Source organism: Papio anubis, chromosome 16 (assembly GCF_008728515.1).
Source record: "Papio anubis isolate 15944 chromosome 16, Panubis1.0, whole genome shotgun sequence".
Classification (NCBI taxonomy): domain Eukaryota; kingdom Metazoa; phylum Chordata; class Mammalia; order Primates; family Cercopithecidae; genus Papio; species Papio anubis.
In genome coordinates this window covers 34771712-34797746 of record NC_044991.1, presented here as the reverse complement: position 1 = coordinate 34797746, position 26035 = coordinate 34771712, and the positions used below count along the sequence as shown (strand labels likewise).

General features: G+C 44.2%; 1 protein-coding gene across 4 annotated transcripts in view; it reads left to right on the top strand.

Moving 5' to 3' along the window:
• ABHD12 (abhydrolase domain containing 12) overlaps positions 1-26035 on the top strand; it is an 85640-nt gene that overhangs the window by 32362 nt on the left and 27243 nt on the right. For 3 of the 4 annotated variants that reach the window (XM_021921322.2, XM_021921321.1, XM_021921325.1), the window contains exon 2: positions 20495-20619. In XM_021921322.2, coding sequence (XP_021777014.1) covers positions 20495-20619 — 125 coding nt within the window. Of the gene's footprint in view, positions 1-19653; positions 20154-20494; positions 20620-26035 lie in introns of those variants that run through there. The other variant, XM_021921324.2, reaches the window with a different exon arrangement.

Sequence of the window (26035 nt, the reverse complement as noted above, 5' to 3'; positions counted from 1 at the left end):
ATATCATGACTTCAGGGAAATTTTAGAAAATCATCACTGACTTTGCCAGTAAAGATCCTATATGATGGGCATCCAGCATCCTTGTGCTAAAATGGGCTCATCATTTATTTAATCAGCTTCCTATTGATGGACAGTTGGCTTCTTCCTAGTTCTTGCTGTTATTAGCAACTTTCATATGTCTAACTTTTGTTCCTTTGTTAAAAGTGTCCAGTTATTTAGGGTAATTTGAGATTTGTTGGGTCAAAGAGTATGAATATTTAAAATTTTGAAACTGTTGCCAAGGTAACTCCCAACATGATTAGGAAGTTTTGCCTTCCTACAAAGAGAGTCTCAGTGCCCATTTCCCCCACCCCTGCCTTCATTAGATGATATTATTATTATTATTATTATTACTGTTTTTGAGACAGGGTCTTACTCTGTCACCCAGACTGGAGTGCAGTGGCATGGTCTTGGCTCACTGCAGTCTCGACCTCCCAGGCTCAAACAATCCTCCCACCTCAGCTTCTGAAGTAACTGGAACTACAAGCACGTGTCATGACACCCAGCTAATTTTTGTATTTTTTGTAGAGGGAGGGTTTTGCCATGTTGTCCAGGCTGGTCTGAAACTTGTGGGCTCAAGTGATTCTCTTGCCTTGTCCTTCCGAAGTGCTGGGATTACAGGTGTAAGCCACTGCACCTGGCCATTAGGTGATATTATTATGAAAGTCTGTCAGTCGATGGGTGAGAATGAAATTTGTGTGATGTTTGCCTTTCATATATATGTTGCATAATATTTATATCACTTGAATCTTGAAAATTTTTTATAAATTCTTACTTTCCCTTGAACATATTTTGAATGGTTCAAGTTGTGTTTAAGAAACTCATCCTACAGAACCAATATTTCTATCTAATGAGAACGTGGTTCATGATAGAAACTGCAGACCTCATTCATTAGCTTCATCCCACCAATACTTCTTGAGCATCCAAGTTCTGGGCACTGGTGATAGAGCATCAACAATGAGAGCTACGGTACTTATTCGTGGGGAGGGATTCTGTCTATCATGTTAGAGATAAATGTTTTGTTGCAGACAGAAGGGAAAGGAGTGAGTCTGACACGATATGGTGAGAGAGCCTGATTAGGCTGGATGGCCAGGGGACTTTGGAGAATAGCAGTGAAGCGTATGTCTGGAGGAGGCAGAAGATTTGGGGCCCCTGCGAGAGACTGAAAGGCTCTGGAGAGTCAGGGGTTGGATGAGCAAGTGCTAGAGAGGGGGCAGCAGCGTGGGGCACAGGGTCCTGGACCAGTTTTAGCGGCCCTTGGCAGGATTAGGGGGGCATTGACCCCAGACATAGTCACTGGGGTCTGGGAAGGAAATATCAGATCTTCTAGTTATATTTCCCCAACCTCTGAGGAGACCTATTCAGTTTACTGTGTCTTTCTTTGTTCATTTGTAGAGAGCAGAGTCTTGTTATATTGCCCAGGCTGTCCTTGAGCTCCTGGCCCAGGCAGTTCTCCTACTTTGACCTCCCAAGGTGCTGGGATTACAGGCGCGTGCACTGTGCGGCCTCAGTGTGCTGCTCACTGCCTAGTCCTCATTCAGGATGCCCGCCTTGCTAAGCATTTCCCTTCCGGCCCCATTCATATGCACAGCAGCCCATTAGGGCAGATTCCATCGCAGTCAGAGGCTCTGGAGACCCCACTCCTACCACTCAGCCACCTGCCACTCTGCCACAGTGCTCCTGGTGCTCCGCAGGGCTTTCAACATCCTCAGACTGAGGGCCCAGTGCTCTCTTCCAACCCCCTCAGAGGAATCAGGGCAGGTTGTTCAAACAGTTACCCTGGACAGTAGGAGGAAAAGGAAGTCACTGTCAAACTGGCAGAGGGAATGCTGGCACCTCTGCCACACTCCCTGCTCAGCTGCTGTTCAGCAAGGCCCTGAAGGCCCACACCTCCCAGTCCTGCAATCTAAGGGATGGCCACAGAGGGACCCGCACCCCGCAAGGAAAGTGTGCAAGAGCAGCGCATGGGAAAGCCATCTGCCACCTCTGAAAGCAGACAGGTGGCCATCCGCCTGGCTGAGCTGATAGAAGAGCCTCTCACAGGCACCTAGTGTTTATTGCTATGTGGCAACGTAAGGAGTCCGAAGGCCCCCGTGGGAAGCAAAACCTCTGCAGTCTCGGGTGCGAGAGTGGAGACCTAGAGGAGCTACCGTGAAGGCCTGACCCTGGATGTGTTTTTTTCCCTTGCAGTTTTACAGATGCTGTTTGATGGGAGGGCTCTACATAGCACACTTAGGGTATGCCCTTCTTCGTCACCACCAAGTGCAGAAGCTGCATCAATAGAAACAGGCTTCGTCAACACAGATGATCTTGTGGGCTCCCTGGTTGTTAGATTGGCTTTTGTTCTCTCAGGAAAAGACTCTGTATCTGCCCATCAGTACCTCCTATTATTGGCCCAGTTTCACAGCTCAACGTGTGCAAAACGAAGTCAGCCTCCTGAAATATAAATGACAACTTTTATTTGGTGACATGCGGTGAAACTTTTTTTCTTAAAAAATACCCTTTATGGGCTGGGTGCGATTGCTCACGCCCGTAATCTCAGCACTTTGGAAGGCTGAGGCGGTCGGATCACGAGATCAGGAGATAGAGACCATCCCGGCCAACGTGGTGAAACCCTGTCTCTACTAAAAATACAAAAATTAGCTGGGTGTGGTGGCGGGCGCCTGTAGTCCCAGCTATTCGGGAGGCTGAGGCAGGAGAATGGCTTGAACCTGGGAGGCGGAGGTTGCGGTGAGCTGAGGTCGTGCCACTGCACTCTAGCCTGATGACAGAGCAAGACTCCGTCTCAAAAAAAAAAACAACAAAAACAAAAAAACCCTTTATACTTTGTCAAATGCAGTATGGGAAATTAAAGTACAAAACAACAACAAAACACTCTTTACATTTGCCCAAAGGAAATGTTTTACTCTTTCAGCAGGAAATGGCAAAAACAAAAAGAGGGAAGTGGCAACAGAAAGCTTTCTAGATTGAGTTCAGAGACACAGCATTTCTCCTTTTAGCATGATGAGCTCACCTTCATTTTTTTTTCTATATTGCCCTTAAAATTGGGGACAGGGTCTGTTTTTTAAAATCTTTGTTTGTTTTCTGCATATTTCTCTTTGGTAGGCAGCAACAGAGAATGGACTGCATTAAGTGTTGTCCAGCCTGCAGGTCATCAGGATGGAAAACGTCAGGTGTGTACATGTATGATGTGGCACCAGTGAATCCAGTGATGCCCAGAACACCCCCACTGTAGCTTAGCAGGAATGTGCTGCATTATTTGAGAGTGGGGACCCTCTGGGCTTATTGTACCTTTACTTTTCCTGTTTCCTGATCCAAATACAAAGTCATTGACAACTCAGACCTCTTAGGACATAATGTCTTTGTTGTTCAAAGTAGTCTAATTATGCTTGAGTATCTGTTCAGAAAGTACAGAAAGAGAAAAAAGAGATAGGAAAGAGAAAGCAAAGTTGGATAAGAGAAGGGATAGACGTGATTGGGTTAGGTTTCTAATTCTGAACTGCTGGAGAGAGGCCAAACACTGTCATTCTAAGAAAATACGACAGTCAAAAGCCGAGGAAACCAGACAAGTTAATTTTTTTCTAAAATAATAATTTTTTTTTCTAATAATTACAGCAATTCTATCTTATATAGGATTTTATTGCACTTAATAGTTTGACTTGTCAGATTTCTTTTGGTGTCACTGTCTTTCACCATCCATTTGGGATCCTGTGGTTGTGTAAATGGTGAACCAAGAGGGTTCTTATCATGGCCATCAGGAAAGATGGGCTGTGTCCAGTTCCAATGGACAGTGCATCTTGAACACAGGCCTCAGTTTTTCATCTGTAACACGTGGCTTATATACAGCCTTTTAGACTATGAGGCATGACTAGCAAACAGTGGCAATGGATGCTGAAAAATCAGAATGTTTAAAAACGGGGCCATAAAAATGTAGAACGTATTCTGTCATCAGAGCTGGGGTCAGTGGGACGGCCCCCTCCCTGCCTTCCTGCCCCCCAGTTCTCCCCAGACCTTCCTGCCTGCCTGTTTCCTGCCTCCAGGACAGCGTGTACCCTGTGTCCATCTTCTGCCCCTACACCTATGAACTGGCACCACAGGTGGGAACAGCCCTTCAGGCCAGACTCTGGTTTTTGGTTTTTGCTTTACTGCCAAATATGATCTGCTGCTACATTCACCTTAGTTGATTTATTGAGGCTAGAAATTCATACTCATTTGTTTATTCACTTAGGAATTTGGTTTGGGTCTTGAAATAAGAACCTCCTAGTCCTTAAAGATTAAAGGCTTTATTTGGCCACTCCAGGATGGCTTCCTTTGTCTCCAAATTCCCATTCCCCTTGGGTTTATACAAAGACCATCGCGAACAAGAGTCCGGCATCCTCAGTATCCTGACCAGCCTGTTCCAAATGTCAGCAGCAGGGGAGACCTTGAGACACTGAAGTGCAGGTAGTGGCACGTTAGTGATCACGGAGCAGTCATTGTTGGATGAGCAGAAAGCATGGCCTGACGTTGAGTTTGGTTCTGCAGAGGACAGAAGGAAAGGCCAGGAAGGTGAAGTGAGCAGTGTGTCCCAAGGTGTGCAGACAGCCGTTGCCCCAGGCAGGCTGTGGTCTCTAGGCCCAGGACAAATTTGATTTCTCTGTGCCTTGGGCGCTTGATTATTTCCTGGACCTTGGAAGGATCTCAGCAACTGTCCCATAAGAGCCTAGGGTCTGCCTGCCAGGGTAGAAACTAACATTCTCAGTCCTGCTCTAAAGTGGACCCAGCAGCAGCACAGCCTGTACAGAATACAGCTGGGTCAGGCTTAGGTTCATCTGTGTTTTTCCCTTTGGGGCCTTTGTCTGTGTGCCCTCCTGAGTGCTGCTGCATAAATAACCATATTCCCAAACACGTGTTTCGAGAGCGTTGTCTTTTGGAATAGTTAGAGGGTAATGCTGCATATTCTGCTTAAATATTTGCATATTCTGCTTATAAATTTGCTCATTCTTTAAATTTTTTCTTTGAGTTATTTACTTTCATTTACAGGTGCTTGTTCATACTTTGGGAATTAACTTTAAAGGTACATTAAACATGGCATGTTTGCCAGGAAACAAAAAAACACCTAACACTTGCCCTCAGCTCTAGAATTTGGAAAAAAACATATGAGATTTCTGATTTATTTTGTCTATTATTTTGGTATTACTTAGAGATTCAAGTTTTAAAGTAGCTAATTTTCATTTATAAATTCTTTATATGTGTCCTCCATAATTAGATGACAGAACTATAGTGGTGATAGAGCTGCTAATTTAAAATCACCAATTTTGGAGGCTCTTTTTGTTTGTTTGTTTATAAAAATATAGACAGGGTCTCGCTGTGTTGCCCAGGCTGGAATGCAGTGACGTGATCATAGCTCACTACAGACTCAGCCTTCAGAGTAGCTGGGACTACGGGTGCGCACCACCGCATCTGGTTAATTTTTTGTTTTAATTAAGGGACCTGGTCTCTTAATTGTTGCACAGGCTGGTCCTGAACTCCTGTCCTCAAGCGATTCTCCTGCTTTGGCCTCCCAAAGTGCTGGGATTATAGGCATCAGCTACCATGCCTGGCCTGTGTGTGTTTTAATTAGAATTCATTTTAATTTTGAGAAATCTTTTTGACAGATATGTACAATAAATAGATACCCTTTTCAAGAACACTGTCCTGAGCTTGAGAGATACAGATAGTCACTTAATTAGCAGTCCCTTCATTTAGCCTATCACTTTAATAAACAAATGTGGTTGCACCAGGTGTGGTGACTCAGGCCTGTAATCCCAGCACTTTGGGAGGCCGAGGCGGGTAGATCACCTGAGGTCAGGAGTTCGAGACCAGCCTGGCCAACATGGTGAAACCCCGTCTCTACTGAAAAATACAAAAATTAGCCAGGTGTGGTGGCACGTGCCTTTAGTCCCAGCTACTTGGGAGGCTGAGGCAGGAGAATCGCTTGAACCCAGGAGGCAGGGGTTACAGTGAGCTGGGATCCTGCCACTGCATTCCAGCCTGGGCAACAGAGCGAGACTCCATCTCAAAAATAAAATAAAAGGCCAGGTGTGGTGGCTCACACCTGTAATCCTAGCACTTTGGAGGCCAAGGCAAGTGGATCACATGAGGTCAAGAGTTTGAGATCAGCCTGGTCAATGTGGTGAAACCTCGTCTCTACTAAAAATACAAAAATGAGCCAGGAATGGTGGCGGGCACCTGTAATCTCAGCTACTTGGGAGGCTGAGGCTAGAGAATCTCTTGAGCCCAGGAGGTGGAGGTTGTAGTGAGCTGAGATCATGCCATTGCATTCCAGCCTGGGCTTCAGAGAGAGACTCTGTCTCAAAAAATAAAAGTAAAATAAAAAATAATCAAATGTGGTTGTTTACTGTGTGTCTAGCACCATGTTAGGTACAGTGTGTAGTGTTTTTTTTTTTTCTTTGGAGACAGAGTTTCACTCTTGTTGCCCAGGCTGGAGTGCAATGGTGCGATCTCAGCTCACCACAGCCTCCACCCCGTGGGTTCAAGCAATTCTGCCTCAGCCTCCCGAGTAGGTGGGATTACAGGCATGTGCCACCACCCCCGGCTAATTTTGTATATTTAGTAGAGATGGGGTTTCTCCATGTTGGTCAGGTCCCTACCTCAGGTGATCCGCCTGCCTTGGCCTCCCAAAGTGCTGGGATTACAGGTGAACCACCGTGCTGTCCAGTTTATTTTAAATGATAGTAAAAGTCCTAGTCTAGAGGGTAAGGGCCAAGGTCAACTTGAGGCCAATAAAATTAGAATTTCCAGGGCAAGTCCCAAGCATCAGTATTTTGTAAATGTTACAGGAGATTGCAGTACACAGCCAAGTGACTGTCAAGCAGAGTGACTTCCAATGCAGTTATTTCAATGGGAGCAAGACACACACTGTGAAATAGAAAAAGGTGTGAAATTCTTAAGTACAGTGGAAGCCCAAAGAAGGTGATGGTGGTTCTGATCGTTTTTTTGCACTAATGATCATGAGACAGTAATTCTTTGGTTATGGGTTCATCAGGCACAAACTATGAGCCTGGCATTGAGTTAAATGCCTTGGAGACAAAGGTGAAAGACAAAGTCTTTGCTGGCAGGAATCCATCATATTGGAGAAGAAAGACAGCCAGATCCAATGATGTCACTTTTGGGAAGAAAAAAACCTTTCTTCCACCAACTTAGATCCAAATTGTTAGGGGGCCTGTGAATTAAACGACAATAGATAGATTAACATAAGAAATGTTTATTATGCATATGGCAATACTCTAAGAGAGAGTAGCTCTCTGAAGAAGAGGTGAAGGTTTATGTACCAGCTTAATAAGGGTGTGTGTGTGTGAGTGAAGGATTCATAGGATGGAAGCCTCTGATGAGGCTTTTTTACAGTTTTTTTTTTAATGCTCTAGTACCCAAGGTCAATCATCAACCTGACTGGAGATCCTCCCAGAGTGCGAGGTTTATGGCAGCTGACTGTCATAAAGTTCTGCTCTAGTCAGATGAGGGAAGTTCAGATAAGACGTTAACAGGTTTCTCTGGGATCCCCAAAGAGGGTCCATTCAGTCTATTGAGGGGCTTAGGATTTTATGTTTAGTACTCTTGGGGTACTAATGTACTGTAGTAGTATGTTCTCACGTTGCTAATGAACATATACCTGAGACTGGGTAATTTATTTATTTATTTATTTATTATTTAAAAAAAAATTTTTTTTTGAGACGGAGTCTCACTCTGTCGCCCAGGCTGGAGTGCAGTGGCCGGATCTCAGCTCACTGCAAGCTCCGTCTCCCATGTTTACGCCATTCTCCTGCCTCAGCCTCCCGAGTAGCTGGGACTACAGGCGCCCGCCACTTCGCCCGGCTAGTTTTTTGTATTTTTTTAATAGAGACAGGGTTTCACTGTGTTAGCCAGGATGGTCTCTATCTACTGACCTCGTGATCCGCCCGCCTCGGCCTCCCAAAGTGCTGGGATTACAGGCTTGAGCCACCGCGCCCGGCCAAGACTGGGTAATTTATAAAGGAAAGAGATTTAATGGGCTCACAGTTCCACATGGCTGGGGAGGCCTCACTATCGTGGTGGAAAGCAAAGAGAAGCAAAATCATGTCTTACATGGTGGCACACAGGAGAGCTTGTGCAGTGGAACTCCCATTTATAAAACCACCAGATCTCGTGAGACTTACTACCATGAGAACAGTATGGAGGAAACTGCCCCCATGATTCAGTTATCTGTACCTGGCCCTGCTTTTGACACATGGGATTATTACAATTCAAGATGAGATTTGGGTGGGGACAGGGCCAAATCATAACAACTATTTTTTTATCTTCCAGTTTTTTTGGTTATACTTTGTATTTTCTCTTGCCTTATTCTTTTAACTTGCACTTCCAGAATAGTGTTAATTATGGTGATGCTAGTGAATATCCTATCTCTGTCTAGTATTTTACTGCTGTGTTTTGCTTGGGTTTGATTACTGGTTTGAAACAGGTATAAACTTGATCATCTTAAGGGAATGTCCTCTATTCCTATTTCACTAGGGGTTTTATTATTGGGACTACATGTTGAATTTTACTAACCTTTTAAGCCCCTCTCTTTCATCCACGTTATTGATGCAGCTGATACTTGTGCTCCTGAAATAAAACCTATTTGTTGATGTTATGTTAGCCTTTCGTTATGTTCCCTAGATTTCATTTATCATTGGTATAAAATATATATAACATAAAATTTACCATTTTAATCATTTTGAAGTGTATAATTTAGTGGCATTAAATACTTTCACATTGTTTTGCAAACATCACCACCATTCATTTCCAGAACTTTTCACCATCCCAAATAGAAACTCTGAAACCATTAAGTAATACCTCCCCATTATCCCCTTCCCACAACTCCTGGTAAGCACTGTTAGACTTTCTGTCAGTATGAATTTGCCTATTCTAGGTACATCACATAAATGTGTCATATTTATTCTTTATCATATAATATTTATCCTTTGTGTCTGGCTTATTTCAGTTAGCATAATGTTTTAAAAGTTCGTGTTATAGGATGCATCCAAATTTCATTTTTGTAGCTAAATAATACTCCATTGTATGTATATCCATTCATCTGTTCATTTGTTGATTTATTCATCTGTTGATGGACACTGGGTTACTTCCACTTTTTGACTATTATGAATAATGTTGCTATGAACATTGGTCTACAATTATCTGTTTCAGTCCCTGATATCAATTCTTTGGAGTATATATCGAGGAGTGGAATTGCTAGATTATATGGTAATTCTAGGCTTAACTTTTTGAGGAATGGCGAAACTGTTTTCCATAGCAGCTGGACTATTTTATATTCCTACCTGATTTGTTTTTATACTACCAGCATGTTTGTATCTCTTCATATTTGAAACTCTTGGTAGTTTGCTTTGTGGTGCTATGTTGATTCCATTTTCACATTATACTAAAGCCAGTTTTGATTTTTTTTTTTTTTTTTTTTTTTGAGACGGAGTTTTGCTTAGTGGCCCACGCTGGAGTGCGGTGACGCGATCTCGGCTCACTGCAAGCTCCGCCTCCTGGGTTCACGGGATTCTCCTGCCTCAGCCTCCCGAGTAGCTGGGACTACAGGCGCCCACCACCACGCCCGGCTAATTTTTTGTATTTTTAGTAGAGAAGGGGTTTCACCATGTTAGCCAGGATGGTCTCGATCTCCTGACCTCATGATCCGCCCGTCTGGGCCTCCCAAAGTGCTGGGATTACAGGCATGAGCCACCGCGCCTGGCCGCTAGCTTTGATTTTTAATGTGCTCTCTTTTTTCCCCCGTTTTGCCAGATTGTATGATATGATATCTATTTCTTAAAATTCAGGGGGAAATGCTTGTTAGTCCTTCTGGGATTAGTGGCTTTCAAGGATGTAAGTCTTTGATAACTTTGTCTAACACCTCCTTCGGAGAAAGGTTTAATTAGTTTTTTTCCACACAATTTGAGTGAGTTTTCAGTACTTACGCTCTTTTGAGGTGGAGCCTTGCTTTGTTGCCCAGAGTGGAGTGTCATGGCTAGTCACAGGCTCAGTCACAGCTCACTGAGCCTCAACCTCCTGGGCTCAAGTAATCCTCCCATCTCAGCCTCCCGAGTAGCTGGGACCACAGACTCAAGTCAGCACACCCAGTGCATTTTTTTTTTTTAACCAAATGGTTTGTGTCATTGAATTATCAAAATTGTTTTGGTTTAGCAAAGTACATAATATTCTTTATTAAAAATAAAAATCTCATCTACAGCCATCTGACCTTTTTGATCCCTGATTTTGTATATTCATATTCTCTTTCTAGCCCAGAACTTATTAGTCTATTTCTTGCTTTTTCTTGTATTTGTTGCTCTTGTATTTGTTGCTTTTATCTGTGAACTTTTTTTTTTTTTTTAGACAAGAGTCCCACTCTGTTACCCAGGCTGGAGTGCAGTGGTGCCATCTCGGCTCACTGCAACCTCTGCCTCTTGGATTCAAGCGATTCTCCTGCCTCAGCTTCCCGAGTAGGTGGGACTACAGGCGTGTACCACCATGCCCAGCTAATTTTTGTATTTTTAGTACAGACGGGGTTTCACCACGTTGGACAGGATGGTCTCGATCCCTGACCTTGTCATCCACCCATCTAGGCCTCCCAAAGTGCTGGGATTATAGGCGTGAGCCCCAGCGCCCAGCCTTTTTTCCTTTTTTTTTTTTCTTTCCCGAACCCACAGCCAACATTATATGTGAACTTTTTTTAAAAACATGAAAACATTTTTATTTTTCTGATACGCTTTTCAAATATAATACAGACTTACAGAATTTGTTTGCCTTTCCAAGAGATTTTCAGACTTGCTGAAGATATTTATCTTTCCTTCTGGGCTCAAGCGATCCTCTAGGACCACAGGCACGTACACCATGCCCAGCTAATTTTTAATTTTTTTTTATAGAGACAGAGTCTCCCTGTGTTGCCCAGGCCAGTTTCAAACTCAAGGGGCTCAAGGGGTCCTGCTGCCTTGGCCACTCAAAGTGCTGGGATTACAGGTGTGAACCACCACACCTGGCCAAGATTTATCCTTGACCATAACACTGACTGAAATGGAATCTAGAAAAAATAAATTTTATTATGGAAACTTATACTCTTAGGTATTAAAATAATATAGTAGTTCATAATTAAATGAAGAAAAAACTCACAGGATGAGAGAGAGAGGCATCCGCAATCACACATCCTGGTACAGTTTTAAAGACAGATAATGGTTGCAGTCCAGGAGAGAGAAGGGTGCTGGGGAGTACCCTGCTGAAAACACCATGTTGGCAGTATTTCCAGATGACCAACTCTTGTCCCTTATGAGACTCTTGCAGAACTTAATTATTTACAAGAATATATATATGTCTGGTAAAAATAATGATATAAAACTTCTAATATGTAAGCTGTGAAGGTTTCAAAATTAGGTAGTTTTCTCTTTCTGGTTCTGTGGATTTCTTAGTGTAATATTAACTTTTATTTCCATCTCAAGTCTCTGAACACTAACTGCCATTCTCATCTCTTATCCTGTACCACCCTCATCTCTCATCCTGTGCTTCAGGTCTTCTGTGGAGTCCAAAGACACTTGACAGCTATGAGTAACATTTTATTGTTGACTTTAAAAAATTAGTAGAGGCCGGGCGCCGTGGCTCACGCCTGTAATCCCAGCACTTTGGGAGGCCGAGACGGGCGGATCACGAGGTCAGGAGATCGAGACCATCCTGGCTAACACGGTGAAACCCCGTCTCTATTAAGAAATACAAAAAACTAGCCGGGCGAGGTGGCGGGCGCCTGTAGTCCCAGCTACTCCGGAGGCTGAGGCTGGAGAATGGCGTGAACCCGGGAGGCGGAGCTTGCAGTGAGCTGAGATCCAGCCACTGCACTCCAGCCTGGGCGACAGAGCGAGACTCCGTCTCAAAAAAAAAAAAAAAAAAAAAAATTAGTAGACTTGGCCGGGCGCAGTGGCTCACGCCTATAATCTCAGCACTTTGGGAGGCCGAGGCGGGTGGATCACAAGGTCAGGAGATCGCGACCATCCTGGCTACCATGGTGAAAACCCATCTCTACTAAAAATACAAAAAATTAGCCGGGCGTGGTGGCGGATGCCTGTAATCCCAGCTACTCGGGAGGCTGAGGTAGGAGAGTGGCGTGAACCCGGGAGGGGGAGCCTACAGATCGCACCACTGCACTCCAGCCTGGGCAACAGAGCGGGACTCCGTGTCTAATAATAATAATAATAATAAACTTTATTTTTTAGAGCAGTTTTAGGTCTGCAGCAGAATCGAGTGGGAAGTACAGAATTTCCCGTGCACTCCCTCCCTGCCCCTGCCACACATGGTATGCCACACTATCCACATCCTGTACTGCAATGGTATGTTTGCTAGAATCAGTGAACCTGCATTGACACATCATCACCCCAAATCCATAGTTTGCATTAAGTAGGGTTCACGCTTGATGTTGTGCATTTTATGAGATTTCGACAAATGTATAATACTTATTTACCATTGTTATATCATACACAATAGTTTCACTGCCCTAAAAATCTGTGCCATCCCTGGATGACCACTAATCTTTTTGCCATCTCCATAGTTTTTTTGTTTGTTTGTTTGTTTGTTTGTTTTTTGAGACGGAGTCTCGCTCTGTCACCCAGGCTGGACTGCAGTGGCCGGATCTCAGCTCACTGCAAGCTCCGCCTCCCGGGTTCACGCCATTCTCCTGCCTCAGCCTCCCGAGTAGCTGGGACTACAGGCGCCCGCCACCTCGCCCGGCTAGTTTTTTGTATTTCTTAATAGAGACGGGGTTTCACCGTGTTAGCCAGGATGGTCTCGATCTCCTGACCTCGTGATCCGCCCGTCTCGGCCTCCCAAAGTGCTGGGATTACAGGCTTGAGCCACCGCGCCCGGCCCGCCATCTCCATAGTTTTACCTTTTACAGAATGTCACATACTTGGAGTCATATAGTATATAGCCTTTTGAGATGAGCTGCTTTCACTTAGTAATAAGCTTCACTAAGTAATATTAAGTTGCTGCCATGTTCTTTTCATGGCTTGATTGCTGATTTCTGTTTAGCATTGAATAATATTCCATTGTCTGGATGTACCAGTTTATTTATTCACTCACCTATCATAGGACATCTTATCTTGGTTATCTTTATTAATAACTGCCAAACTTTTGGCAGTTTTATGGTTTTTCTTATTTAGATCTTGTACATATTTTGTTGGACTTGTATCTAAGTAGTTCATTTTGGGAGTTGCTAATGTGAATGGCAAACTTTTGGCAGTTATTAATAAAGCTGCTGTAAATGTCTGTATACAGGTTTTTGTGTGGACATATATTTTTCATTTATTTGAGTAAGTACCAAGGAGCCTGATTGCTAGATCATATAGTAAGAATATGTTTAGTTTTGGGAGGAGTTGCCAAACTGTCTTCCCAAGTGACTGTTTGCATTCCCACTGGGAATGAATGAGAATTTCTGTTGCTCCACATTCTCCTAGCATTTAGTGTTATCAGTGTTTTGCATTTTGGCCATTCTAATAGTGTGTAGTGATATCTTGTTGTTTTAATTTGCCTTTCTCTGATTACATATATGTGAACACCTTTTCATATGCTTACTTGCCATCTGTGCATCTTCTTTGGAGAGGTGTCTGTTCAGGTCCTTTGCTCCTTGTAAAATCCAGTTATTTGTCTTCTTATTATCAAATTTTAAGAGTTCTTTGTATATTTTTTATAACAGTCTTTTATCAGATACACTTTTGTCAATATGTTTTTCCCTGTCTGTGGCTTATCTTCTCATTCTTTTTTTTTTTTTTTTTTTTTTTTGAGACGGAGTCTCGCTCTGTCGCCCAGGCTGGAGTGCAGTGGCCGGATCTCAGCTCACTGCAAGCTCTGCCTCCCGGGTTTATGCCATTCTCCTGCCTCAGCCTCCCGAGTAGCTGGGACTACAGGCGCCCGCCACCTCGCCCGGCTAGTTTTTTTTTTGTATTTTTAGTAGAGACGGGATTTCACCATGTTAGCCAGGATGGTCTCGATCTCCTGACCTTGTGATCCGCCCGTCTCGGCCTCCCAAAGTGCTGGGATTACAGGCTTGAGCCACCGCGCCCGGCCTTCTCATTCTTTTGACATTGTCTTTCACAGAGCAGAAGTTTTCAAGTTTAATGAAGCCTAGCTGATTAATATTTCTTTCATGGATCTTACCTTGGTAGTTTTGTATCTAAAAAGTCTTCATCAGCCAGGCTCTGTGGCTCACGCTTGTAATCCCAGCACTTTGGGAGGCTGAGGTGGGCGGATCACAAGATCAGGAGATCGAGACCATCCTGGCTAACATGGTGAAACCCCGTCTCTGCTAAAAATACAAAAAATCAACTGGGGGTGGTAGCGCTCGCCTGTAGTCTCAGCTGCTCAGGAGACTGAGGCAGGAGAATTGCTTGAACCTAGGAGGCAGAGGTTGCAGTGAGCCGAGATGGCACCACTGCACTCCAGCTTAGGTGACAGAGCGAGACTCCGTCTCCAGGAAAAAAAAAAAGTGTTCATCATACCCAAGTTCACCTAAATTTTTTTCTCTGTTATCTCTTAAGAGTTTTACAGTTTTCTGGTTTTTACATTTAGGTCTATGACGCATTTTGAGTTTTATTTTTGTGAAGGGTATCAGGTCTATATCTTCATTCATTTTTTTTCCAGTATGAATGTACAGTTGTTACAGCACCATTTGTGGAAAAGATCATCTTTACTCCGTTGTATTGCCCTTGCTCCTTTGTCACAGATCGGTTGATTATAGTTATGTGGGTCTATTTCTAGGCTCGTTGGTCTATTCGTATTTTTGACAGTACACCACTGTCTTGATTACTGTGGCTTTATTGTAAGTATTCAAGCCAGGTTGTGTCAATCCTCCAAGTTTGTTCTTCTCCTTTAATGCTGTCTATCCTGAGTCTTTTGCCTCTCTATATAAACTTTAGGATCAGTTTGTCAATATCCAGGAAATAACTTGCTGGGATTTGATTGTGATTATATTGAATCTACAAAGTTGGGAAGAACTGACATTGACAATATTGGGCCTTCCTATCCATGAAGATGGAATATCTCTTTATTTAGTTCTTCCTTTATATGTTTCATCAGAGTTTTATAGTTTTTCTTATTTAGATCTTGTACATATTTTGTTGGATTTGTATCTAAGTAGTTCATTGTGGGGGTTGCTAATGTAAATGGCAATATGTTTTGTATTTGACATTGCTGGTATATATGCAAACTACTGGCTTATGTATATTAACTTTGTATCTTGGAACCTTGCAATAATCACTAATTAGTTCCAAGTTTTAGATCTTCTACATAGACAGTCATGTGATCTGCAAACAATTTTATTTTTTTCCTTCCCCGGTCTCTATACCTATTATCTCCTTTTCTTGTTTTATTGTGTAATCTTGCTTTGTTCTTAATCTTAGCAGGAAAGCTTCAAGCTTTTCATCATTAAGTAAGATGTTAACTGTTTTTTGTAGATATTATCAAGTTGAGGAAGTTGCCCTTTATTCCTAGTGTGCTGAGGCTTTTAAATCATGAATGGGTATAGATTTTGTCAGATGCTTTTTTGCGTCTATTTATATGATCATGTGATTTTTCTTTTTTAGCCTATTGATGTAATGTTACGTTAATTGAGTTTCTTATATTGAACTAGCCTTGCATACCTGGGACAAATCCCACTTGGCCATAGTGTATAATTCTTTTTATACATTATTGAATTTGCTTTGCTAATATTTTTTAGAGGATTTTGCATTTATGTTCATGAAAGTATTGGTCTTTAGCTTTCTTTATTTTTTAATTATTTTATTTTATTTTTTGCTTTGTCACCCAGGCTGAAGTGCAGTGGTGTGATCTCAGCTCACTGCAACCTCCACCTCCCAGGTTCAAGCGATTCTCCTGCTTCAGCTTTCCAAGTAGCTGGGATTACAGACACCTGCCACCATGCCCAGCTAATTGTTGTATTTTTAGTAGAGACAGGATTTCCCCGTGTTGGCCAGGTGGTCTTGAACTCTACTCATCTTGGCCTTCCAAAGTGCTGGAATTACAGGTGTGAGCCACTGTGCCCAACCTCATTCTTTTTTTCCGAGATGTTGCCCAGGCTGGCCTTGAAGTCCTGGGCTGAAGCCATCCTCCTGCCTCAGCCTCCCAAGTAGCTGTGATCACAGGCACATACCACTAGGCCCAGCTTTGTCTTCTTTTTTGTAATGTCTTTGTCTCATTTAGGGTAATGCTGAACTTATAGGATAAGTTAAAAAGAGATTGCTTCTGTCTTCTGGAAGAGATTGCAGAGAATTGGTGTAATTTCTTCCTTAAATGTTTGGTAGAATTCCCCAGTGAACCCATCTGGGCCCAGTGATTTCTGTTTTGAAAGGTTGTTAATTATTGATTCAATTTATTTAATAGAAACAGGCTTGTTTAGATTGTCTATTTCTTATGTGAGTTTTGGCAGGTTTTATCTAAGAAAACAGTGTACATACCTTAATTTAAAAATACTTTATAAGCCTGTAATCCCAGCACTTTGGGAGGCCGAGACGGGCGGATCACGAGGTCAGGAGATCAAGACCATCCTGGTTAACACGGTGAAACCCCGTCTCTACTTAAAAAAATACAAAAAACTAGCTGGGGGAGGTGGCGGGCGCCTGTAGTCCCAGCTACTTGGGAGGCTGAGGCAGGAGAATGGTGTAAACCCGGGAGGCGGAGCTTGCAGTGAGCTGAGATCCAGCCACTGCACTCCAGCCTGGGCGACAGAGCGAGACTCCGTCTCAAAAAAAAAAAAAAAAAAAAACTTTAGGCCAGGTATGGTGGCTCATGCCTGTAATCCCAGCACTTTGGAAGGCCAGGGTGGGTGGATTGCCCTAGCCCAGGAGTTCGAGACCAGCCTGGGCAACGTAGAGAGACACTGTCCCTACAAAAAATTTAAAAATTAGCTGGGCATAGTGGCACATGCCTATAACAGCCCCAGCTACTCAGGGGACTCAGGTGGGAGGATCACTTGAGTCTGGGAGGTTGTGGCTCACACCCATAATCCCAACCCTTTGGGAGGCCAAGATGGTAGGATCACTTGAGCCCAGGAGTTCAAGACCAGCCCGGGCAACATAGGGAGACCTCGTCTCTACAAAATAAAAAATAAACCTGGCTGGGTATGGTGGCACATGCTTGTGATCCAAGCTACTTGGGAGGCCAAGGTGGGAGGATGGCTTGGATCTGGGAGGTAGAGGCTGCAGTAAGCTATAATTGTGCCACTGCACTCCAACTTGGGTGACAGAATGCGACCTCATCTCAAAGCAAACAACAACAAAAGAACTTTACCGGTAAAAAATACTGACCCAAAGATACAAAGTGAGCACATGCTGTTGGAATGTTGGAAAAATGGCACTGACAGACTTGCTTAGTGCAGAGTTGCCACAAACCTTGAATTTGTAAAAAAAAAAAAAAAATGTGGTATCTGCAAAATGCAGTAAAGTGAAGTGCAATAAAATGTGTTGGGTGAAATCATATGTCAGTGAAAATCTGCCAGTGACCTGGCCATCTTTCACGTGGTTTCTGTTGCTTAACATGTTATTTTGAGATTCATCTGCATGGTTGCATGTATCAATAGTTTATTTCATTTTATTGCTGCATTATGTTCTATTCTAAGGGCATACCATGGTTTGTTTATCCATTCACTCATTGATGGCCATTTGGGTTGTTTCTGTTTTTGGCTACTGTGAGTAAAACTGAACTTTCTTTTTTTTTTTTTTTTTTTTTGAGACAGAGTGTCACTGTTGTTGCCCAGGCTGAAGCTGTGAACATTTTTTAACAAGTCTTTGTGTGGACATAGGCTTTCCTTTCTCTTGAGGCACAAAATTGCAAACCACTTGACGCCTTACAGCAGGGCAGAGATCTGTGCAGGTGCTGAAGGATGAGTAAGTAGATTGTGGGAGGGACACAGAACTAACCACAGATGATCCAGGCATAGGCACCAGGCATTGAAGTGGTGGCACACTTGATTGCAGGCTTCTTTCTTTTTATGGGCTTTTCGTTTTCTCTCAGGATAACGTTCTGAGTCTTTCTGGTCCTCTTCCAACCTCTCACATTTTCCCAATTTCTCCCTGCCAGGGCCATTAGCTGTGTCAGACCCTGCTCTTTAACAAGAATAAAGAGTTGGTGATGGAAGCTAAGATGTGTTGCAGGTTTGGTGCAAGGACTCACATGTGCAGTCTACATGTGTTACTGTGTGTAATCCTTCCAGGAACCTACACAAAGGAGGTACCATTATCATCCTTACCAAGCATTAAGGAGAACAAGGCTCAGAGAGGTTAAATCGCTTGTTCAAGATTACACAGATAGTAAGTGATGGGTTAGATGTTGAACCAGACTTCAGAGCTGGCACTTTGAACCTCAATATTGTGATTAATATACCCTCTTTGAAAAGCTCGATCATGTATGGTGTTTACGATGCCATTTTAAACTGTTCTCTCCACCATCTAGTTAACTCTTATATTCCTAAATTACTGTATCAGTCCAATGGCCTTGTCCCTGGTAGCCCAACTAGCTCAGATCACCCTGGACAGTATCCCCAGCAGCAGGTACCTCTCACCCAGCCTGCCACGGCCCTTGTGCTTGATTAACGCCCACTGGGCTGTGAGCACAGCACAAGTGTGGGCGCCATCCTTTGCTGCCCTGACTGTCCACCACCTCAGAGTGCCAGGCTCTCGATGATGATCTCTGAATGAACCAGGAAAATGAGTGAATGAGTTACATTATCGGATGTGCATATTTGTCATCAGCTTTATTGAGGTGTTTGTCAGCTTTATTATTTACATCAGTTTTATTGAGATTATTTACGTATGACAAAGTTCATGGATTCTAAGTGTACAATTGAGTGAGTCTTGACAAATGTATGCCATCGTGTAACCACAGCCACATCAAGGTAAAGTATGTTCCATCACTCCAAGACCCTCTCCTGGCCCTTACAGTCCATCTGCTCCACCCCCAGCCCCTGGCAACCTCTCTCTGTTCTGTTTTTCTGTCCTTAGAGTTTTACTTTTTCTAGAATTTTAGACATGGAATTACATAGTATATGGTCTTTTTTGGATGTCTTATTTAACATAACAATCCTTTTGAGATTCATCTGTATTGTTGCTTGTATCAGCAGTTTAATATGTGGTTTTAAGACTGTTTGGAAACAGTCTAGAGATAGCTTGTCCCACTAGATTTAGAGTCATATGGTAAGTTAGAACGGTGGCCCTACAGGTGTGCCCTTGGCACTCTTTCGTTCCCAGATCCTTGCAGAGGGTCAGTAAGGTCCGACCGATTTCCATAATAGTGTCAAGGTGTGATTTGCCTTTTTTCATCCTCCTCTCATGGGTGTGCAGTGAGGTTTTCCAGATGATATGTGATATGTGGATTCACAGCACATTGCATGCAGAAGCAGATAGGAGAGTCCATCTTTCTGTTAAGCTCTCTGACTTAGAGAAAGGTGTAATAATGTTAATGTCACTCTTCTCACTAAAATTTTTTGGTTTTCTCCTCACTAAAATTTTTTGTATTGGAAAATTATTTTTCATAACAAATACCGTTTATAACAACATGTAATGGATTGTTATTATTAGATGAATTAATAGACATTTTTAAATGTCTTTAACTTCTCATATAACAGATCATCATAAATATAAACTGTTTTTGACTGTCTGTCAAATGAGAAGTTAAAAAGCTCTTTGAGCAGAAGCTCTGTAGGGTCCTCAATTTTGTACTGTAGAGAAGTCCTGAGACCAAGGAGTTTGAGAATCATCGGGTTAGAGATAGTTTTGAAAGGAGGTTTGGGAACATGATGAGAACTCTGGAGCTGGAGAGGAATTAGAAGAGGGTCATGCGACCTGGCTTGACGGGCCTGGAAAAGGGTCCTCTGTTGAGTGGGTACAGAGGGGCTCGCCCACACGTAAATGCAAGGACACACCGTGCCAGTTCTTAGCCTCCTGCTCTCCGAGGACCTGGTCAGGCAGGTTCTGTTGATGTCCTTGGTCTGCGTGCTTCCTACCAGGAGCTAATGAGTAACCTACGCCTGCCTGCAATTGGCTCACAGAAGACTGATTGGGAGGCCTGAGGAAGCCGCTCTTCCCTGATATGAGGTTACAGCCGGGGTCTGATGTCAGGTGGGGGGCATTGTGGGGTCTGTTTTCTCTGCTGGATTCTTCCGCAAGGGCAAATGTAAGAAATCATTAGCTATTTCTTCGTCTTTCAAGAAAAAAAGTTCCTCTTACCCCCAGTAGAGTTCTAAGCTCAAGTTAAAGACTATCTAAAATAATTACTTGAGCAAAGGCAGGTGGGAGGCTACTTTTATTATTGGCAGTATCATTGTGGGAAAAAAAAAATACATGTGGCTCTTTAGGGATTTTCATAACACTATTGACAAACTACAGCAAAATGACACCTACTGCCTTTTGACCGATTCATTGCTTTTCTCTTGCAGGCGAAAGGGCCTATGGTTGCGCCTGAGGAAGATACTCTTCTGTGTTTTGGGGTTGTACATTGCCATTCCATTTCTCATCAAACTATGTCCTGGAATACAGGCCAAACTGATTTTCTTGAATTTCGGTAAGTGGTATGTGTCCATTTTTCCTTTAATTTTAGTAAGGGTTCCTTTTCATGATGATGTCTGATTTTAGGGGGAGTCTTTTTACTTTAATGGTGATTTAGTTTACATGCAGTGAAGGGTATATATCTTAAGTGTACAGTTTATATACCTATATCTTTATAGAGAGAGAGGTAGAGCTACCACCCAGATTGAGAAATAGAACACTTTTATTACCCAGAAAGGTCCCTGTGCCCCTTCCCAGCTGGAGGACTTTCTGTGCTAGGGTTGCTCTCCGGTGCTGGATTTGTGTCCACAGAAGACTACACTGCACTGGGGGCCCAGCGTGTCTGTCTTCAGCTGAGGTGAGTAAAAATGTTGACAACCTGAGAAGTCAGCTGAAGCCATCATGTTGGAGATGCCTTGTCAGTTGTGCATTCTAGGAGCCTAACTGCCTTTAGAAAAGATGACCACTAAAAAATATAGTTTCTTTTTTAAAACAAATTAGTTTTTTATACCCCTAAAAAATCCAGATATACAGTACTTTGGTTTCTGTGGAATTTTGTGCTGGCCTTGTAGGTATTGTAGTCTCCTTGAGTGAACTTGGATCTTGTGTGTTTTTTCACGTTGTGTATTTGCTTTTGGAGATGTGGAAGGAGAAAGGTGCAGATGTATCAAGCCCATGAGGTCGAAGGCAGAGGCTCTGGGCACGTGGCCCTGCGAACAGTCCTACAAATGAGGCTCCAAGGAAAGGGCTGCATCTGTGGGTACGAGGTTGTTCTCAAACAAACAAGGTTGTTTGAGAACAACGAGGGCTTGCACACGGCGGGTGTTCTGTGAAGGACAGCCTGAGAGGCAGGTGCTGACAGCATTAGAACAGAATGAGGCAGGGGCTCTGGGGTCACTTTGTAGCTAGATTGGTTTGCACATAGTGAGTCTGGCCTTGCGTGTTTGGGAGTTTAAGGCTTGCAAAGCTGGGCCTGATATTGCTGAGGCAGCAGGTGAGCTGGTGGGGTGGGAGGAGGAGGAAAGGAGGAGGCCACAGAGGAACACAGGAGGTACTGAGAGGCTCCAGACTCCCTCTGCAGGCATCTGGGCTTATGAGTTTGGGTGTTCAGTCTATAATAGACTTAATCACAGAAACTTAGGAAATGACTGGCTAAAAAAGGAATTTCTGTTTCTTTTTGTTTTTGTTTTTTTAATGCTGGTAAGAACAGAAATTGTAAGGTTATTTAATACTTTGTAAATCTGACTTTTTTATTTGGGTGTCTTAATTGTAAAACACATGTAGTGTACTAAGAGGCATTTGATTTTTCTAACGGAAAAGTAGAACTTCTAGGAATTTTTCATCTCTAAGTTTTGCCACTTGTAAGAAGCACAAACTCAAAAAGAAACTAACAGTATACCAAAATGATGAGAGTTTTGTTTTTCTGACTTTAATGTTCCTTAAATATACATAGTACAGCCCAGAAAGGATTTGGGGCTTAGGTATAAACACGAAGCTACAAGGACTGCAGGTTCACCATCAACAGACCTCAGACTTGACCCTCACAGCTTTTGCACCTTTGCTGGCCTCCTTGGGCAGGTGCCTTTGCTGCCGGGCACGTGAGCTGGTTCTTAAGGGAGGGTGTGTGGGGTGCATTGCCCTGTGTGGCCTAGTACATTGTGGGCTCCCAGCAAATGTTTGAATTGAATAGATTTTCTTTAACTTGATTGTTTGGGCTACTGTAGACACACAGCCTACAGATTTTGCTCTGTGGATTTCCTAAGGAAGTGGCAGACTGCTATGAGGGAGAACTTTGGGTTCTCCTGGTCCAGCCCCGTGGCATGGGAGAGTAGGGCTGGGCTTGGGTAGGGGAGGCTGAGCCTCCCAGGGTGTTGCCCATCCTTAATGATTTCCTTCCACCTGTTTGCCACACTGGAGTAGGAGAGCCTACAGTGGCATTTTGTTTTGTTGTTTTGTTTTGTTCTGAGACAGGGCGTGGCTCTGTTGCCCCAGCTGGACTGCAGGGGTGTGATCATGGCTCACTGCAGCCTCGACCTTCCAGGTTCAGGTGATCCTCTCACATTAGCCTCCTGATTTGCTGGGACTCCAGGCACTCACCACCACAACATCTGGCTAATTTTTTATATTTAGTGGAGATGGGGTTTTGCCATGTTGCCCAGGCTGGCGTCAAACTCCTGGGCTCAAAAGATCCTCCCGCCTTGGCCTCCCAAAGTGCTGGGAGTACAGGCGTGAGCCACTGCACCCAGCCCAGTGGTGTTTCTGAAAGAGATTTTTAGTTGCCAGCATGATAAAAATCTGTGTTTCCAGCCTCTTTTGAAAAGTTGACCAAAGGTCTAGCACCAAGAAACAGTGTCCCTGGGAGCAGCGATTGGACATGCCTTCTGCCTCACCCCCCTGGGCATCTGCCTGGCCCCCACACCCTACTCCTCCCTCCTCCCCATGATGAGCGACCCTCATCTCCAGGCCGCACTGTCCTCCCCAGGAAGCCACGGTGTATTTTGTCAGCTCGTGAGGCCCTTCCAAGTGTGGGTCTCTGTCTCCCCCTTTGGGAGGAAGGGCAGTCTTCAGAGGAGCAGCATGGAGCTTGTTGGTTTTCCAGTTGTAATGTGCATCCAAGGTTTACAGGTCTGTGCCTGTCTGTGGCGCCGAGGAGGTGGGGTCTGTGGCGTGGCCCTGCGGTGATTTGGAGTTTTGTTGGGGAGGTGCCTCTGCTCTTGTCTCCAGACAAGAAGCATGACCTGGGCATCCATTCAACATTACAGGAGGAGTAGCAATCTCTTGGGCCCTAGAATGTGGTTAAAACATTCTTCACAGCAAATCTATCTGAAACCAAATGTATAAATTAGATAAATAAGCTTTTAAAGAAACATAGCAACTACAATTTAAGGCATTATTCTACTTTAAATAAATTTTCATAAGCAAAACATCATGATTATTCTAGAAACAAAGAATTAGCTAAAAAAAGAACCCTCAATAGAATAAATAAGAAAATGAACATTACTCTGAGAAAATCCTTGTTAACACTGTAGTTTATTTCCTACTGACCCTTTTTATATGTGTCCGTTTACATACACATAAATATATGTGCTTTTCAATACTTGTATTCACAGTCTGATCCCATCCAAAAGATGTTTGGATGAGACTCAGCATTTATGAAGCCTAGAATATCTTCCCAGCCATTACTTGCCTTCAGATCAAGAAGGAATCTCTTGGTGAAAGTCATGTCTTGGTTTACAGGCTAGGCAGGGATTTTTTGGAAATAGGTCAGATCTATCATCATGCATTTGTTTTTAAAGCAAAGGGCCAGATTCCTCTTTGTCCTTCCCCTGAGCTGTTCCTGTTAACTCCTGTTACCTTTCTTTTCTTGTCCCTCTTTTTTCACACGGAAGGCCCTGTAAGCCTGCATCAGGTAATTGGAATTTGATAAAACCCAAATAACCAACCCAGGCTTTCCCTTGTTGACACCACACCTCTTATGGCTGCCGGTATCAAGGCTGCTCTGTTACTCACAGTGATTGGAATGAGACTTAGCTCCGTGTTCAGACCCTCAGCACTCAAAGACCATCACAGCTCAGTAGTTTCAGCCTTTCCCCCACCAAATATTTTGCAGGTGAGCTAAAAGAAGTATGACAGAGCAGGTCGTTTTCCACCCTCACATTCTCACTCCTTCACTCTCCACGGCACCTGTGCGTGCAGAATCCGTTCTCCATCCTGCCTGTTGATGTTTGTGGTTGCTGGTACGTGATGACGTAACTGGAGAGTAGACAGTGAAAACTGGGGGAAGCAGGAGCAGCTAGAGGCCTCAGTCCCAGCAGCCCTGTGGGCCTTGCTTGCCCATGGTGCTGGGGCCCCTGTGAGGAGCTCCCAGTTCAGAAGAGCCTGTGAGAGGGAGCCATGGGAGAGCTGGACCTCAGTGGCGGCACACTGCCCGGGCCACTCCTGTGGGGCTGCCACGGGGCTGAGCATTCTGTCCCCACTCCAGGCCTGTGGATGAAGCAGGGGCCTGGGCAGGGTGGACTCCAGCCAGCATGCCAGAGTCACGGGGGCCACAAAGAGTCGATGTCCATGGGTGATCTGACCACGCAGGAGGCCAGAGGGTCCTGGCACTCGCCTGGCACTGGTCTGCGGGAGTGAGCCAGTAGTGCTTCTGGCCCTGGGTGGATCCTGTGACCCTACACACACCAACCCATCTCACCACCCATCTCACTTTGAAGCATTTCTGCTCATTTAGAGTAATACTGGCCAGGTGGTTCCTACAGCCACGCGCTCTGGGGCTGTGTGATCCCTGGGACCAGCCAAGCTCCATGCCTCCCATGCCACATGACGCTGGTTGGAGGTGCTGCTGCGGAAGAGAAGGTGCCAGGCAGTATCTGGGGGACTTCAGAGCAGTCACTGTGCCTCCTTTTCATGGTTGTTTCTTTTTTCTTTTTTTTTTTTTGAAACAGAGTTTCACTCTTAGTTGCCCAGGCTAGAGTGCAGTGGCACAATCTCAGCTCACTGCAACCTCCGCCTTCTGGGTTCAAGCGATTCTCCTGCCTCAGCCTTCCCGAGTAGCTGGAATTACAGGCATGCGCCACCATGCCCGGCTAATTTTGTATTTTTAGTAGAGATGGGGTTTCTGCATGTTGGTCAGGCTGGTCTCGAACTCCTGACCTCAGGAGATCCGCCCACCTCGGCCTCCCAAAGTGCTGGGATTACAGGCATAAGCCACCACACCCGGCCTCATGGTTGTTTCTAAACCGAGTAAAAGTGAACTGGAAGACCAGCTTCCTGGAATGAGGCCGTCCTGGAGTAGAATTTGGCTTCCTAGTTCTTAGATTTCTTGGGCTTGGAAGCTTTCTGGATTAGCTGCTAATCCTTGTAAAATACTTTTCAGTGGCCGGGGAATGCTCTCAGAACTCTTGGACAGGTTGTGTCCCAAGAGCTTGGCATCCTTCTCCAGACACAGAACTGAGTGAGGCCTGAAGTGGAGCCAGTGGAAGCCCAGTGTCCTCGGCCCTCAATGGTGCCCGCTTCCCATCTGGCAGAATCAGGGCTGGTTCCAGCATCAGAGGCAGGATTTGGCTGAGTGGGTCTAGATGTGGGATGGGCAGTGGGTCCCAGGCGTGGATATTCAGAGTTGTACTGTACTGGGGAGGCCACCCCCCCTCCCGGCTGTCAGATGAGAGACTTGCACCCTGGGCTGCGGCTCTCAGGCTCCCGAAGTGTATGGTGAATTCCCAGGATGAGGCGGCAGGAGTGGGCCCTGGAGTCTGAAGTGGACTCATTTTCCTACTCCAGAGCCTGAAGTGGACTTGCTTTCCAGGCACTCCCTCTGGTCGGGAGCCTTCTCTGAGTCCCCTTGCCAGGATAAAATCTAAATACTTGTATGGCCGTGTTTTTTTTTTTTTTTTTTTCCTGGAGATTGGAGTTTTATTATTACTCAAATCACT